The sequence below is a fragment of the Trachymyrmex septentrionalis genome, unplaced genomic scaffold (genome assembly GCF_001594115.1).
Source record: "Trachymyrmex septentrionalis isolate Tsep2-gDNA-1 unplaced genomic scaffold, Tsep1.0 scaffold52, whole genome shotgun sequence".
In the NCBI taxonomy this organism is placed as follows: Eukaryota; Metazoa; Arthropoda; class Insecta; order Hymenoptera; family Formicidae; genus Trachymyrmex; species Trachymyrmex septentrionalis.
The window spans coordinates 1,281,414-1,300,651 of NW_017305694.1; the positions used below are offsets into that span (position 1 = coordinate 1,281,414).

Consider the following 19,238-nt stretch of genomic DNA (forward strand, 5'->3'; position numbering starts at 1 on the left):
CAATTAGCTCCCATAGATTTGTGTAGAAGATATTACATATATATACATCTATAACAGGGCTATTCAGCAACATGTTAACTCAACGTCAGTTACACGGATAAACTCCTCTATGTATTTCATATTTGCTATCTCTAATCTTGACATAAATTTGTATTAAATCTCGATTATAATCGCTATTTAATATAAATTTATTTATTGTACTGAGATACAATAAAATCCAATTTAGTCACAAATCAAGCGCTGTTCTTTAAAGTACAGAAAAGAAACAATATGAAAAAAAATATTTTATTTATTGGAAAAATATTTGCTGTATATAGTTATCAGACGAATATCTGTCTGATAAAAATATTTCTGTAGGAAACATCAACGTAATGTTAGCTTATTTCCAGCATAATCAATAAATTTCTATTAAGTTTTTTTATTACCGCAGTATTGCGATAGAAATATTAACCAAAAAATAAAATGTGAAAATAAAATATACGTCGTCAAAAGAATAGAATATTTTTACAGAAAAGATAGCAGAGCGATGCAAACATGCTTGCATATAAAACGCGTACACATGAGAATTGTCGATACAACCGGAAAAATCCGTATGAACGATTGTCTATACACCTGTTGATATTTTTACGTGCAGTACTTGGTATTGACTAGTGTAGACATTTGGTCCGAAAAAAATCTACATCTTTGGTGGCTACAGACACTGTTGAGTCATATTTGTATATCGTTATACAGGATCACAATAAATATTTGTGTTAAATAACTCTAACCAGAATAGATGTTTTTTTAATAAATTTTTGGTTACAAAAAACAATGTCAAATTGCACCAGTACGTCAAGTTTTATATATATATAGTTACTTTTGAATTTTAGAATGAAAAATCGTCGTTATTTATAAAAGAAATAAATAATAATAAATTAAATAAAGAAATAAAAATAATGTATAAATAATATGTTTAAATTTTATATGTTGATTCCTTATTAACAAAAAATAAAAAATTGTTTCAAATATAGTTTAAAAAAATACAGAAAAATAGAAACTTTTTTATACAATATTTGACAAAATTAGTATAAGAACGGATAGTCGGATTTTAATATTATAAATTCCATTCTTTTTGTAATAAAATCTTCTTTATTAAAAATTTTATTACAAATGAAATTTGTAATAAATTATTATAATTTTATTAAAAATAAAAAATGCAATTCTAAGTGGATGATAAAACAAATATAAAAGATGACGACATTTTAAATCATTTCTTAGTTGCAGAAAAGAAAGGTAAATAAGTTGAATACTTTATTTTTTACATTATATTATGATTACAAACTGCATATACATATTATTATATATATTGACTATGTCAGCAGAAAAAACTGATCAGTGAATGCTCAGTGATTCTTTAATATGATTGGTTCTTACTTTTAGTTCTTCGCGGAATATGTAAGTGTAGGAAACCAATCTCTCACATTAAAGAATCACTGAGTTCTCATTGATCAGTTCTTTTTGCTAAAAGCAGCCACTCTTTTCCTGTAAATCGCTGACTTTTTATCATAAAATTCAAAATAATTTTAAAAGCAAACGTAATAGATCAATTTGACTCGTAGCATTTTTGTGGCTAAAACTTTATAAGAAATATCTATTTTGATTAGAAATTTCTTATAAATTTTCGGTTATTACTTGAGACAATTTTTTTTATATTATTTATATAAATATTTATATATAAAATCTGACTCTCAATCTTTAAAATAAAAATAAACAATAAATTCAAGGCTAATGAAAGTCCGCGCAAAAAGATGTGCGCAACAATTAGTAAAATTATTATTGTAAACGAGCAAAAGATAATGAAAACGATTTTTTTAGTTTTAAATGAAACCACATTATTTAGAAGGATCGTTTTGTATTTGTATGCAGGTATCCTGGCTGCGGCGACAGGAGAGCAGTGAGAAGATGAGATTGCTGACGGTGGGTCAGCAGACGTATACGGGCGATTCGAGATATACCATCGAATTTCAGTACCCAGACAACTGGCGTCTGCGTATCAAGCGTGTTAACAGTAGCGACGAGGGCCAATATGAGTGTCAAATCAGCACCCATCCACCAAAGTTCATTTATGTCAACTTACACATTAACGGTAAGTGATAACGTGTGCTAACGATCTTCCATCTACCATCAATTTCAAGACAGCAATGTTGATAATGATGACAATTACGCTTCATCAAATCGTAGCTTCGTGAAAGGAAAATTTCCGCACGCTTCTGGTTCACACGCTCGCTGTAAATTAAAAAATTTGGGTAAATTTACGCTCTTTTCATTCACGCCAGATTTAAATTCCTTATAAAATGCTATTTGTAGACTTTTCTGAGTAAACTCTTTTTGAACAATTTGACGCAATTGTTTTATCTTCTTAGAAGAAACGAAGCAAAGAACGAAAACTTCTCTAATATTTGCTCTCTCTCAAATTCACATGTCTCTTTTTTTTCTATTTAACACCTTTTTGTTTCGCCCGTCTGTGTCTGAGACAAATTTAATGTAGCGTGATAACGAACAGAGGAAGAATATAAAAGAGATTTTAAAGTTGGTATAATTTTAACGCAAGTTTTACTTCGTCTTGCGAGAACCAAAGGCTTAATGAAATATAGACAACTGTATATTTTAAAACAAAATTATTAAAAATATTTTAAAACAAAAGAGAATAAAGTTTTTATACGCATATATGCTTTATCAATTAAAAATAAATAATGCTAAATGCGAGAATTGAAACAATATAGACTAATTAAGGTAAGGAAAACCTTTCTTGAACTGTTTCTTTCTTCAGTGCCACTTTCGTGCTCATTTAAATTAGCAAGAGAGTGAAGAAGAAAGAGACGCTATATCTCTGGTAATACCTACCTACGATTCAATATTCTAACGACAGAAAGTAGACGAGAAGAAGAGAAACTCAAATTCCGCAATTCTACTAGCGATCGGACAAATTGCCTCCGTCTGCAATGTTCTTACGGCGGAGATCGCTTAAAAGGATAATTGAAAACGAAGTACCTTGTAGTTGAGATAGACGGGGACAGGAAAGAGAAAATCCACGGTCTGTTCGGTTTGGAAGGATGGCGCGGTGCAAAGCGGAAGAACTTCATCTCGTTGTAGTCCAGTAATCGAGGTGTGTCGACTAATTCGGCAAAATAATGATATGTAAAGGTGAAGTGGCAGCTACGTAGAGCGAGGAATGGACAATGAAAAATTGCAAACTGCAGGAAGATTTTAATAAACGTGAGGAGAGAAATTGCATAATTTTAAAGGGGCTAATGATGAACAATAAAGGCGCACTGTAAAAGTACACAGTCAGCATCACAAAATAAAAGTAAAGATGGATGAATGGATATATTTATTGAAAAACGAAATCAATAGCTCGAGGAAATACAAAAATATTTCACACGAATTTGCATGCTATATGTGATGTCAAAGTAAATAATTAATATGATCATTTAAAAAAATATCTTTCATACATGAAAAAAACAATTTCGCCGAAATTAAAATTTAAACTTGAATTAAAAATAATTTTATTAAATCATTAAAATAATTATGTAGAAAAATTTTTGATTTTCAATTCAAAAAGATTTGATATTCTAATTACTAATTTGAGCGTCCTACATAATTATTTTAATGCAATCTAAAAAATTATTTTTTTAATTTCTATTTAGCTGTATTTTCAAATATTTTAACAAAATCATTCTTCCCATATACGAGAGATGTTTTAAAGTAATCGCACTAATTGTTTATTTTGACATCGCGTATATTGAACTATAACAGCGAAATATTTTGTATTTTTTTGAGCTATCGATTTCGCGACTTTTTAATAAATATCTCACCCACTTTTATTCTTATTGTACGATTATATAAATATAAAATATATCTCAAATTTGAAGTAATGTGCACAAAGAGATAAAAAAGTTTTAGTAAATCTTAATAAATAAAGACGCAATATCGTATTTGACTTAGCTTTCGCTAAATCGTAGAATTGTGGGGTTACAATAAAAAGGGCAAGAATTCTTTTCTTTTACTTATTTCCTGGTTCGCGCGCCTTTGCTGATGTGAGATTATATTGTAAGCTTCCGCTTCTACGAGATAAAACGACGTAGCTTCTTCATGTTATCGCCGAGAATCTCCTAACGCGAGTTCAAAGGGATTATCTACTTAAAGTCCCTCGCACTCATCCTCGTAGAATTTCTCCATTTTCGTAATTTGTCGAAATAATTTCTGTCGTGTGCACGACGATCATCGATTGCCTTAAATATCACTATTTTATAAATAATCTTTTGCGAATAATTATTTTATTTTTATATCTCGATAGTGACACGGAGATGTTAGCCGTTTATTTCGCGCTTCCTGTTATCGAGATTTCACTCGATATTCGTACAATTAAAATTTAATCGTTTCACACTGTTGATACCTTTGTGCGTGAGCTTTCATGAGGTCGTTTGTAACGCGGTTCGAAACGTCAAATACCATTGAAAGAACGATATATCGTCGAATTGCGCATTCTCATTGTCCTCAGCAACCTATTCTCTTTCTATATCTGTTCAACTTTGAAAGTCAAATTACGGTAAACACAATTGTTCATTGTGCGAATCTTGCAATCGCGTTTTATCGATGGATCGCCGTACGATAATTAACGCAGAAAATATGAATGCACCCTGCCTGACTATTGTCGCACGTTCCAATCAATTATCAATGCTATTTTTTTAACAAAATGGATTTATGTTTGCGTAATAAATATACACATATAACAATCGCAAATTAATTAATCTCTAGAGTTTAGTTTATAATTATTTATTATAAGTTCATAATTATTTACAATTTATATGATATAATATGTAAATGCCGAAAAATACTATTATCAGTATAATAATTTAACGTGAAAATGATTTTATCGTATCCAAGGTACAATCAGTAGCGTATGACCACAAATCACCGCACAAAAAAATATACATAAAACGAGTAAACTTACACAATTTTGCACGAAAAAGTTTCATTAAAATATTTAAAAATTTAACTAGATATAAATCTGAAAATAATTTTATTGATGGACTATTAAAATAATTACAACACACACACACACACACACACACACACACACACACACACACACACACACATACATATACACAGAATGCTCATACTGGTTGCCAAAGTTAATCCTCTATGAGCCCATATAATTTTCAAGTTACATATACTAATATATCGATATTTTATTAATTTATTTAATTTTTTACAACAAGGTGGCGTAATTTTTTTATAGTTATACTGAAAAAAAAGATTTAGTTGGATTAAATAGTAATTCTAGATAGAAAATGGACAAATCAGAATTTTCTGGTTAAATCTACTAGAATTCTAGTTGAGATAACTAGAATTCTGATTGATATAATTATTCTGATAAAAATAAGAATCCTAAATTTTACCAGAAATATTGTATCAACTAAAATTCCGGTTATCTTAATTAGAATTCTAATAAATTTAATCAGAAAATTCTGTGATTCGTCCATTTTTCACTAGAAATTTTTTTCATAAAAAAATTTGATCTATAGAAAGTTAAAAATTTTTTTTAGCATTGCTCATTATATTTGAGATTTTTGTTATTCTAATAGTTCAATAAAATTATTTTTTCAAATCTATCTAAGTAATCTAAATTTTTTTAATATTTCAACAAACGTTTTCATTTTGTAGATAATAGCTGCGTTCAGCAGACAAACAGTTCACTCAATGAATCCTCAATGATTCTTTATTATAATTGATTTCTATACTTAGATCTAGCGAAGTACTAATGGCAAGAATAAATCATACTTATTAAAAAAATTCTGAACGCTTATTGATCTTCTTTATCAACTGAACGCAGCCAATAACTACGTTCAACAGAGAAAGCACCTTTGCAACTATTGTAAACTTCTTTAATGTGCTTGATCTCGCTCTTAGTTCCTGGATCTAAATGTGAACCAATTATATGAAAGAATTATATAACAGTTGCAGAGATGCTCTCTCTGCTGAATGCAACCATTGTCTCTGTATCATATTTGAAGGACGCTAAAACCGTCGCTGTGCCCATACCGGTTTATGGGCGCACGTAAAAAGAAGGATCAACACTTAATCCGTGAGAGAGCTGAAATTCTGCAAGATAAAGTAACCGAGATTTTTTGGTATGCAGTACTACTCTCTCGACCTCTATCCATCGTCCGTCTCTTCTATACGCCTACCGTCGATCTCTCTTTCTCTGTCTCCACCTCTTTACAATTTAGTCGACACGTACTCTTTGTGCGATATTAATAAAAGAAGATGTTACGATGTTAACAAAAGAGCGTATAAGTTTTACGAATGCGATACAATCTCTAATCTGCTTTTCGACTCTTGAAACATTCAACAGTAGAATGGATGTGTTTTAAATTCAAATGTAACAGTGACAAAGCTCTTTGTTCTTTACTAAAGTTCTATCCTTCGCACATTTTTCGCAGTGGAATATACAAAAATTCTAGCGTTTTATTGAGAATAATTCTTATTTGTTTATATAAATTTTATTCATCTAATTTGAGGTTAAATTCATTATTATAATGTTAATAATGTGTATCTCTATAATGTTATATACAAATAAATATTTGAACAAAGTATTTAAAAAATTATTAATATCTGCTCGGATTCTATTATTTGTATTAATTGCGAAAACATACGATATCTCAAAATTTGCAACGTTAACGTAAAATTATTGGATAAAGAGAGAAGAAAAGGGGAATAAGCGAAAAACATATTTCCAGACACGATGGTGGAATGAGGAAAATTTTGTATAGTGCTGCAAAAAAGTGTGTAAAATAAAATGCGGCATACCTCAGATGGGGAACGTAAAAAGAGAAAGCCGGGCGAAAGAAAAAAGAGAGAGCTCGGAAGAGATTACATTTCGCGCGGTATTCATGAGGTCGAGTACCAGGTCGGTGCGAGAGAACATTCTGATCTATCTCCAAAACATTTCCCTTTTTCGTGATTTCTTTCGGTAGCCCTCCACTGCTTAATTTTTTGTAGCCTTGATATAGTCTATATACAAAGAAAAATCAATTTGAAATGATTCCAGAACGGAAGACGGTGATGGAGATACGGCGAATGAATCGGTTTGCTCCATTGGTTTGATACTTGATCGTGTGGACAACCCAATGACGTCAATATGAGAGATATTTATTGGGCCATAGAGTTAAATATTTGAAGCCGAATTCGATGTAATCCAATATCACGCTCATGTGTACGGTCAAATTTCATGGAGCGCAAATTACCACGGCGAACTCGACAAACTCGACAAATAGTACTGATTGCGTTAGAATAAGAATCTTTCAAGTGACCGCTGTAAGACGGAATTACCGTTTGCGATAACGATTACGACAGAAATATGCCGCGATAAATAAAAAGTGTATTAAGGTTTAGTTTTTATTTCTGCACTAGATTGCATTAGAATTTTCTTTCTCTCGCCAAATTTTCTTTCTTCTACCAAATATCAAACGTATCCTTTTCACTTTAAGTTCCAAAAATATATACTGTTCGGTTATAGAAAGCAGACCTTTATACTCCAATTTTCTTTATACACTCCGATTTTTCCGGTTGCCTTCACTTATTGACTTTTCAATGCTAAATAATAATAGAAGTTCGAGAAATTGCGAATATAACGATATATATATATATATATATATATATATATATATATATAATACACATATATAACAAACAGAGTAGATTATATGAGTCTAAACGAAATAAGAGAGTATCGATAAATTAGAAAAAAAATCGGATATCAGAAGTTAATGGATCGAAATATTATGTTTCAAATGAAAGACAACTTTTCAACAAAAGTATAACAGTATGCTCCGCGTAATATATCATGTACAAAACTTTCGTACAAGTTGCGAATATTTCGATATTTAAACTAAGCATTATGTACCTCTACTTTAAATATGGGGACTCGAAAACTTCTTATAAGAGGATAGAAACTTTAAATCGACGATGTGCTTGGAAAGCTCCGAATTGGCTGCGACATTCTCAATCTTTTTCTCATTGACCAGAATTATGACTTCGCGTCGGGCGTAATCGAGTGTTTGTCGGATGCGAAGAGTTATTAATGCATTTTTGAAAAGTGTTTCACTTTCTTTCCGAATGATAGAAGATGTTATTAAATAAGAATTATCCATTCGAGTCCTTAATACGATTGCTGATCGAAGAATGATACCTAATAAATTTTACTTTTCAAATTTTTCAGCGCCGTCCGTCCAAATAGTGGACGCCCTAGGCGAACCACTGCGGGACAAATACTATGAAGCTGATAGCACCATCGAATTATTGTGCGTCGTACGTCATATAGCGATGCAGGTGCAGTACAGCGTCGTCCAGTGGCTCCACGGCAATAGAGTGCTAAACTACGATACGACGAGAGGTGGTATCAGGTAATCCGAATCTTTAAATATTGTATTCTTTTTTTGCCGCTTAGCCAAGAGAAATGAAGGCAGTCCTTTATTAATCTGTCCTTTAGCCAGCTTTTATATTTTTAAGCTGCTATCATCCTTCATCCGTCTTTTATCTAATACATTAAAACTGTATTGTGGCACTATAATAAACTATACATTTTATACAAAACACACACACACACACACACACACACACACACACACACAATATTGATAAATGTATTAAAATAGTATATCAATATATTATAATATATATGTTATAAGATCAACCGTGAAAACACTGAGAAAAGGTCTAATAATAATTGGGCCTATATAGATAGTTAATGAGGCTTTGATATAATCTCAATAAAATGTTCAATTAATATAGATCATTTACTGAACTAATTAATAATGATCATTTTACTTTTCTATGTAAATATTATCTTACCCTTCTAATTATTACCAAAACAGTTGATTATTATTATTACATTTGGTAATACTTATTAAACACTGCATGCATATGTTACACAAAATATATTTAATAACTGTTATTATTAGTTTTGATCAAACAAACATGGACTGTTAGTATCCCCCCACTTTTTCATATATATATATATATATATATATATATATATATATATACAATGCTTTGAAATGAAAGAAATCGCTATTTATGTTATCTAAAATGTGAAAAGATTAAAACTACATTTGTTTTCAACTTAACAGTTAGGCTATATGAATTCAAATTATCATTTAGTAAAATGTTATGATGCATATTTTTGATGTCTCAGATATTTTTAAATTTTTCTTTATATATATTACATTCCAGCATTTTTTAAGTGACTTAACCAAATCACGCGACGTGAGTAACCGATAATTATAACCGATTAGGTAACTCATGATATTTTTGTTTGTGTTTATATTTGATAAATAATAACATAAATATTTCATAATTAAAAAATTATAAAAATTATTATAAAGAAAAAGGCCTAATGTGCTACTCATCGTATATCATAATTGTATGAGTATGATATACAATGAATTATTTTTTAATTACGTTTCTTTTTATGTCAAAATACGACTTGAACGAAAAGTTTAACATGGGTCATTAGCTACGTACGGAGCACGGAATGTAATATTATTGGTCCTAATTGATTTATTTATTTAAATAATGATGACGCAACTCATCAGATTAGATATGAAATTGATATAAGTAGTCCATACGTACACATAGAAAAATATTCTATTGCTAAGAAAAGTTACTCAATTTACTTTCTTCCTCTTAAGAGTAACGGTTACTATAACAAAGAATATTTTCTTGAGAATAATCTTAAAATATACTTATTACAAATTTTAGAAAAACTTATTGTTATGTACTTAAAAGAAAAATTTATTTTCTTTTGAAGAATATTATAAAATTGATCAAAGAAGCCACTTCATATACCTAATAAGCAAATCGAATTTGTTTTAATTTAACAATCCTCATTGAAATATTAAACTTACTAAGATTTAGAATATATTTTGAATAAATTTAATGCTTGTGATGAATTTATAACAGATTTTCGGATATGTGAACTTTTGAAATACTTGAAACAAGTAATTATTACTTGTACAGTGTGTGTATATCAAAGACTATCAGATTTGTTTTTCAGTGAATCTAAAGCGGACACGGATAAATAATTTTAAATTGTAATAATATATATGATACAACTATACGCTAAGCCAGAATTGCATGGGTGCGAAGAGGTCTTTAAGCTTAATAGCTCTATTATTCAAAATTTGCTCGCGCGAAATCGTTCTCGCTTGGAATGCTTCTCGACGAATATGAGAAATGCATAATCTAAATGTCAGACAAACTTGACGCGGTTATGGGAGCAAAGTGTAATTAATTCACGAAACTTTTCCTTGTTTGACGGGCATTTACGCCCGGTTGAAAGACTGTGTCAACTTCCTGTAGAAACGACCGGGAAAAGTCAAATCTAGATCGCGCATGTACATAATTCTCACTCTATGTAGGTATGTTCCATCGGAGCGTTAAAAAATACGGCTCGCTCTTCCTCCTCGTCTCTCTTTCGGATTATATATTATTATAGATTCTCTGCAACTCGGCTGGAACAGTATAATTTCAAAGAACCGATTCTGGAGCGTAAGAATTCATTATCCGCGATCCGTATAATAGAAGGGAGTTTCGCCGGCTCGTTCAACTGTCGCGCTGAATAAAACTCAAGCGGAAATAAGAAAAAGGCAAGAGCGACGCGCTGTCGTATTAAGCTTCGTTAATATATAGTTCGTTTCACACCGTTCAATAATATATGAGATATGGAACATAAAACATTCTATTATGCAACGTGTTCCCGTCGTTTTACGCGCTTCATTCAAGTCGAGTCCAAAAATTTCACGAAAATCGAAAAAACCTCGCAAAATTTCATCCCATTTATACATTGTCGCATATTCGCGTTTTTCTTGTCTCGTCCAGTGTCACTTTGTTAAGTATGATAAATGATGCAATTTATCATGTTGAATATATGCTCACAGCTACAATGCCAAAAAAACGGAAATAAAATGAAAATTTGACAATTCACAAGAGATGTGAATTTATAATAATGTACTTACACGTTTTTGACAACTTGTTTATGTTACTGTTAAACAATCGAGGTTTGCAATTCTCTTTTATAACAACAAAAGAATAGAGAAAGATACGAGCTGTATTAAGATTTATTATTATGAAAAAAAGTTTTGTTTTTATTTTATATATTTAAATTGTCGGTTAAAAGGATCATAAAAACCCTTTTTTCTCTTATGTACGTATATAAAAATTATATTTCAAATATTTTAAAATAAACTCTCTTTCATAAGCTCTCCCTAGAAAAAAAACTGCATACTAATATTGAACATTCGCGCTTTTTATGAGAGTTTCACAGAAGCTTCCCCGGGAAAATTTATATTCCCGTATTTCGTATATCTGACTTCACTGATGTGCAGATGTGTCATCGCTTTCAGTGCGCCTTTTTGCTCGTGATTTCTCGGGTCAGGATACAAGAACATCCCCGAAGGACCCGAAAATACGCGCCGGTAGAGTGCTCATACGGAGTACATGGTGGTTGATGATAGCAGCCGCGAGAGTTAGGATGGCAACGTGTCGACGAGAAAGGTTTCGGTGTTCGGGGGACCGGTTCTTGGTCGAAACCGACGCTTCCGTGGGCCCGCCCTGACAGTAAAGTTAGGTGCCGGTGAGACACGGCGGGACAGTAAATGAAATTAGTTTGCGTTGCGCGTTTCTGTACATACGGACGACTGTGCATACACGAGGTCGTGGATCCCGTTGCGAGAATAACGTCCCTCTGCGATCTGCCCGTCAACTACATATGCTGCCGACGCTAAATATTTTGCCGTTTGTAACGCATTAAAATACTAATTAATGCCTTTTTATCCTGTAAGAAAATTAGGATCTCTAAACGAATTAAAATCTTTCGGTTGTTGTATCTCTCGGATTGATTTCTGTCATTCCTATTGGCTTTGTATTTTCTTCATTTTCTCTTTTACGTGGTTTTTTTTTTTTTTTTTTTTTTTTTTTAATATTTCAGTATTTTGATGCTCGTATGAGCCGCGTTTGAATACATCCCACAGACGATCGTGCTTAAATATTATTTTTCCCTCTTTCTCTCTCATTCGCTTTCATGCGAAATTCTCTGTGAACCGCAAACCGTAAACACGCTGCACATAAAGCTACAGTACCATTGCATTCGTTTCCCCAATACAGTAGCATCTGCAGTGGTGGACGAGCAAGAATTATTGCTATCTGGCTTAATTTAATCTTTCATTTAATTAATCACCTGACGTCTATCCGACTTTCTCTATCCCCTATAATTTAACGATGCGTCGCTGATGGTCTCACGCTTTCAGATATTGTCGACTCCGATCAGTGTTCCAGTGTCCTGGTAGAAATTTTTATTAAAAATTTTTATTTAACATAAATTAGCTTATCTTCCACAATAAAAAATAAATTATTTTATTCTAAATTTAATGAAAGCAAAGACTCCACAAACTTAAAATAATAAAAAATAAGGCTGTGGGAGTTAACGCAGTTAATAGTGCGATTATCTTATATTTATTTACTTTATTCTATAAACCTTGTAATTTTGATGAGCGCAACCATAATATAATAGAATTTTGACATTTCGACTCCTCTTTGAGTCATCTTCAGAATTAATTATCTATTGTTAGATCACAAATTCTTGTTCCGCAATCAAATGTTTTCATGTAATGTATGAGTTTCCCAACAGTTGACAGACTATTGGAATCACAACATAAGCGCCACAATCCATTACACAATTAAAATTACATAGATAACAAAAATTTTTTCGTAGCAAACAATTATACTGATAAAATAAAGATAAATTTAGAGAATATACGTAAACTATACGTCTTAATACAACGGTTTTTAAGTAAAGTTTACGTTACATGTAAAAATTTAATTACAAAACAAGAATTTGTGATCTAACAGTGGATAATTAATTCTGAAGATGACTCAAAGAGAAGTCGAAACATTCTATTATATTATGGTTGCGCTCATTGAAATTATATCAAAATTTATGGAATAAACTAAATAAATATAAGAAAATTGCACTGCGTGATATTAACTGCGTTGACTCCCACAGCCTTTATTACTTTTTATTATTTTATTTTATTCTCTTAACATTATGTAATATATATAGAATCACTTTTTTTTTAATTACATCTATGTTTGAATTACTGAAATTTATATATAAATGCGATATTATATAACTTGCCAAATTAGTATCGAACATTTTATGGAAATGGAGCATTGAAAATTTCTCGCCAATATCTTCTTAATTGAAATGCATGCATGTATACATTTTTGGACGTTGGTAAAGTAGCGATATAACAATGATTCAAATTAATCGTTAATCGAATTATTTGCGGACGGTATCCAGGCTGAAGGTAACGTGACAATGAATTTATAGCGCTTAACATCACGTTTAATTCATTAAATTACAGTAGGACCCTTGACGGCGTAACGATCATCGAATGAAGGGGAACTACACGGTGGAAAATAACGTTTTACGTAGTGTCAAATTACATTAAATTTTCGGGATCGTAATTAAACCTCCGGTTACGACGACGATAGTAATGCACAAAGCGTGGCCATAGTTGACCGGCGTTAAATCAAATTTTCCGCGCCGTCGAATCAACGTTATGTTTACGATCTATCTTAATTTATTCCCATTGTAGGTTTACCTAGCTCAATCTGTATCGTGACAAAGGACACATTACTCGTATGAACATATTAACTCTCTTGTGCTTTCATTTTCTCAATGTGTGGTGATCCATCACAAATGACCGCTGATTTTTTTTTACACGCGACACGAAATTAAAATAAATGAAGATATGTCATCACAGTAAACAATGAAAAACGCTTGCTGTGATCTTAAAGTATATGTGTACGTATATTGTTTTATGTTCAAGTTCTGGCGCATATTCAAACGGAGAGGCGAAGAAAATATTGTACAAAAAAACTTGAACTTTTTAAATGTCATTTCTAAAATCACAAAAACGGAATTTTTCTTTTATTGGAAAATTGATGCTTGATTTTTGTCAAGTAAACACGTAACTTTAACATTTTTATTGAAATTGTGAAAGAACATCCTTTCACGGAAAGGTCAGGTTTGATATATGTAGTATCTAAAAATTTTTACATACAAAACTACATACAAATTTGAAAATAAATTTTGTTAGACCATCAAAATAATTACTTATTTTTAATATTATTTTAGCAATTAGTTGGAACGTTCAAATAGAACGTTGCTAAAATATCAAAGTTTTTTGCTGCATTATTCATTATGAAATTGTGAATGTTTTATAGAGAATTTTAACAAAATTATATATATTTTTAGGTTTGTATCTAATTTTAGCAAATTTAAATTTTAGCAAAAGCACACTTTCCCTGTTGCTTCTACTTGAAAACCACAATAGATACCTTGTTTGTTAATTAATTAAATTATTAATGATTATGAAAAAAGATATCTTATATATATATATATCTCACGAAAATTTCATATTCTTTATTTCTTTGATTTTCATATACATTTCTTTATACTACTTTGTGTAATTAAAATGTAATATGTAAATGTAAAATAAGATGTATTTAATTAATGTTGGATAAGCATTAATTTCCACTTCGCACAGTTTCGTACTGTTTTCACATATACGAGAACACTAACAGATAGATTATTGGACTTATTTTACGTAACGGATATGTTCCATGTCGCATTGACAAAAAGAGCATTCACCGTATTAACATCGTGTTGAATGATGAATTGCTAGTACTGTACTGTACTGATGCGTTTCGGTTGATTGCGCCGCGAATAAAGAAATAGCTAATCGCTTACATAGAGTTAACAGCCGTATCAAATCCATTGATCAAAGTAATGTCTCGTACGATTAATCATTGTTTGTCGACTGCTTTACACAGTGTTACGTATTGTCAGTTTCCGAGCACTGCTAAACAAATAACTGAATGTAAGAGTGTTTGCGCGTCCACATATACATAAAAAAGACTTGAATTTTATGCAGCTTGCTTATTAAGTCCGGTAAAGGATAAAACAAAGTACAAGTTTAAAGCGATTATAAAAGATACAGTTCCTACAATGTATAAACAATATTTAATGTAATACATGACAAAATCCCTTAATTATTATTCCGAATTATTGCATTTCGCAACTTGGCCAATTGCCATTTATCATCGCATTAAAATTACGCGAGTCATGCATATAGAAATTTTTAATCAGTGACGTTAATCTCATTACTTAAGCTGGTACGCAAGCTTAATTTTACTCACAAACGCAAAAATAACGCTAGTTTAACATCGTTTAACCTTCTAAAACTTGTGTGAATTAACACAAAATTAAAAATTATTTACAGTACAATAATTGAAATAAAGGCGCAGCTTTTAGTACAACGTAAAAGCTATTTAAAAACATAAATATCCAAGTTTAAATTTACATTGGACCATGCTAATTTTTTAAGCTGATTCTCGATAACTGTTTTCTATTTTCATTTCGCGTTTCCGTATCGGATTAATTGTAAGAATTCTCTCACAAAAGCTCTTACGTTGCTGGGTGCAGGTAGTGGACGCTCAACATCGCGAATAAACGAGCGATCACCTACCAGTGTTCAACCGGCCGAGGAGAACGAAAGCGACAAATTGCAGGAACTTTTTCGATTAAAGTCTCGCTTGCTCGGCGCGATTCAAAACCTTTCTCGGTCAAGTTTCCACTCTCAGCGAGACACACAATCCGGCATAAATAAGGACGTTCCTTCGCGAAAGGATAGCGAAGCTAGAGAAACAGCTGTAAAAGGCAAAGCTTTGTCTCCCTGCTGAATTTCACATTAACAATGGTAGAACGTAAAGAGAACGACCATTGAACAACAATTACGACATGTAAGGTTACGTCATTGCCAAACTACAACGAGAGAGAGGGAGGAGAAAATGCTTTGCTGGAGAAAATCGTGGACAGTCACATTCCAATTAAGTAAGTAGTTGCAGCAGCGTGAATTGAATCCTTAATAGGATCCATTTGACAAAATTGCCAATTTAAATTATTCTTTATGGTGGCTTTTACCCCTCTCTTGTTCTTTCTTGCTTCCTCTATTCTTGCTAATATCCTTTTACTCTCAAAAGTCGTCACAGCAGAATACCATGAAAGATATCAAGAGTCACGTTAAATTCAGCACAATTTGATCATCCGTTAAAATAAAACTAATAAAGAGAGACCAGTTATCAAATAATACTTAGAAAACTTATATTATTCCCGTAGGATACATGGCATGGCGATAATATGTCCAGGGTGGTATCGCCATAAAAGCGCACGCTTTTGTTCCGTGCGGTCACGTCTGTCGTGTACAGAACGCAAAAAGGAAATGTTAAAAATTTCCGCTGTGAAATATTTACCGGACAAACGTTTGTCGCTGTAACTGTCAAGTAACCTTTAAAAGCGTCAACTGGAAGTCATATAGGATACAGCTCCAAAGCGATCGTCGTCAGAGTCGTAGAATATTATCAACAAATTTGTTATAACTATTATAATCATACTGTTTTTTTAACTTTCGTCTCTCTCTCTCTCTCTCTCTCTCTCTCTCTCTCATATTTTTTTTATTTTACCAAATACCGTTACTATTACATCTAGCTTTGATATTTGAAGAGGATATAAAATCGTAATCATGTTACAAATTATTAACTGTGTCGTCATCTCTCAATATTTACTGCTCTGCTGGAACACTCCGAATCGCCACTTGCACCTCGTACTCGCACAAAATGCTCGCTCGAATAGTCCCCTTTTTCCGCTAGTTTCTCACAAAAATAGGAACGTCAAGTACGAGAACAATTTTCCGACGTCTCTGCAGCGTGCAGTCTCACGCGGAAACTTTTCTCCCTCGAGAAAAGGAGAAAAGGTATATTTCTGCCTGCAATTAGTGCACTTTAACGAAGTCATTGTCTCGTTGCATTTTTCGTACTTCTTTTCAACTTGAAATGCGATTTTACGAAAAGGACCTCATTATAAGAAACTGTTGTATCCGATGATTTATCAATGTGCAATTGATGGACGTCCTTTTATGACATCGATATAAGATGAATCAAAAGTACGGAAATAATAAAATTACACAAAGCATGAAATAGGATATTAAGTACTTCGTAAACTGTTTCAAATTTTGTGATCTATTTTTTGTTTCCAACAACGTATAAACAGAAAAATTGTTTATACTCTACAAATTTTCTTAAGCTTTTGATACTATATCATAATAACGTTTTTCCCGTGTGTATAAAAGCAAATTTGCAAATATGCACGAGGTTGAAATATTCAATTTAACGCAGCCCAAAAAAAAACAAGCGTTGATAGATATGAAGTACATCATCAAGATAGGTCGACGGCTCTGCATGAAAAATATTTATTCGATAAAACTTATTATTCTGTTGTTTGCACAGAATAATAATAATAATGTACATCCTACTCTCGCGAGAGAACCGATAATTTTGGCTCAATTTGCGATTAACTTATCTTCTGCCGCGAAAAAAGTTTGCATAAAATCGTGCGAATGAAGAGCGGCCGTGCCAGATGAGAGCAGAGATAAAAAGAAGTCGAGGAAAGAAGAAAAACGACTTGAGTGGTGATGGAGAATCAGCGATTAGTTAAGACAAAGAAGCAAGGTGCAAGGGCAGTAGAACTGGCAAAATTGAGGAGTTCTCGTTAACCTAAGGAGATGCTCTCTTCTTTCGTACTACAGCGAACGATTCACGACTTTGCGTTGGTCATTTTTCTCGAGAAATTTCTAATGTTTCCGAAAAGCGTGTCATCATGATTGACACATTTTTTTATCTTGGATGTACACTTATTAGCCATTCAATTAATAGCTTTTTATTAGCAAATGTTTTCTATAATTATTATAGATACTTCGATAAAAGGATTTGTGAATTAAAAATTTCGAACATACAGATTTAACACTGTAAAAAAGATTACATGTAAAATTACAATACTTGTGCTGGATAATTTTGGGACCTATTATTAAAGGTTTACATTTACACATGTAAAGTCATAACTTACCGATAAAATATTATTCTACTTTATAGTAGGTAATATAATTCTTTTTTATAATTTTATTAATTTAAACAATTTAAAAATAAATTTACAATTAAAGTTGAATTTATAGAAATATTTACGTATTAATTCTTCAACGAAGTACATATGATCTTTCTTAAATTACATTATTAATAATTACCAAAATTAAAATGCAAATATAATATATGTGATATACTATCAGTATATTATAAAATATAACATAATTAAAAATATAATATAATAAAATTATATATTATATACAATAATATAACAAAAATCTTTATAATACACATAAAAATTATAATTAATATACTATTGTAATTTTTTGTCTAATATAAAGCGATATTTACACGATTAACGATAAAAGTATTAATTTTTTAAGAACAATTTTATATTATTTTTATTGTATATTATTTTTATATATTATTTTATATTATTTTATATTACCTTTATATTTTCACTGTTGCAAATTTTGCATATATTATTTATGTAATTTTATATACTTTTTTACAGTGTGCGCGACAGAAGTTGAATACATAAATATTTATATTACTTTTAGCTATGTACATCGTCAACCGTACCGAGAGAAAAATGTTTAGTATTTGTAACAATAATTATATGCTAAAATACATATGGTTAGCAACTCCATTTTTCAGTTAATTACTGCTACAATATTAGTATAATATGCATAGTTGGCACCAAAAGTGATTATAAATTGTAGTTAAATTACAATATAATTGCAAAAAAATTTCTTTCTTTCAATACAAAATATATACAGTGCACAAAACATTCTTGGCACGATTTTGAGGCATTGAACTTTCAACGGCGTGTCTATCTGTTATAGCGTGAAAACGGACTTGATGGAAGAGGGGGCCAATTCGACTCTCAGCATAGCTAAAGTCGGACCTTCGGATAGCGGAAATTACACCTGCCAGCTTACCACCATGCCGGACCAACCCGCCACAGTTCACGTTCACGTTTTGAACGGTGAGGATAATTTATTTCTCGATATTTTTCGATTGCTCTTTTGTGCAATCACTTTTATCATCGTAGCGTATGAAATGTACGATGTTGTTATCTAATTCAGTTGCGTTATATAGGACATATCAAAACACTGCTACAATAAAATTTATATATATATATATATATATAT

At 31.4% G+C, this 19,238-nt stretch overlaps 1 protein-coding gene across 2 annotated transcripts in view; it reads left to right on the forward strand.

Annotated features, from left to right (window-relative positions):
* Positions 1-19,238, forward strand: part of LOC108751808 (limbic system-associated membrane protein-like) — a 178,156-nt gene that overhangs the window by 153,360 nt on the left and 5,558 nt on the right. For both annotated transcript variants that reach the window (XM_018492223.1, XM_018492224.1), the window contains exons 6-8: positions 1,906-2,125; positions 8,267-8,450; positions 18,930-19,072. In XM_018492223.1, the coding sequence (XP_018347725.1) occupies positions 1,906-2,125; positions 8,267-8,450; positions 18,930-19,072 (547 nt within the window). The remainder of the gene's footprint in view (positions 1-1,905; positions 2,126-8,266; positions 8,451-18,929; positions 19,073-19,238) is intronic.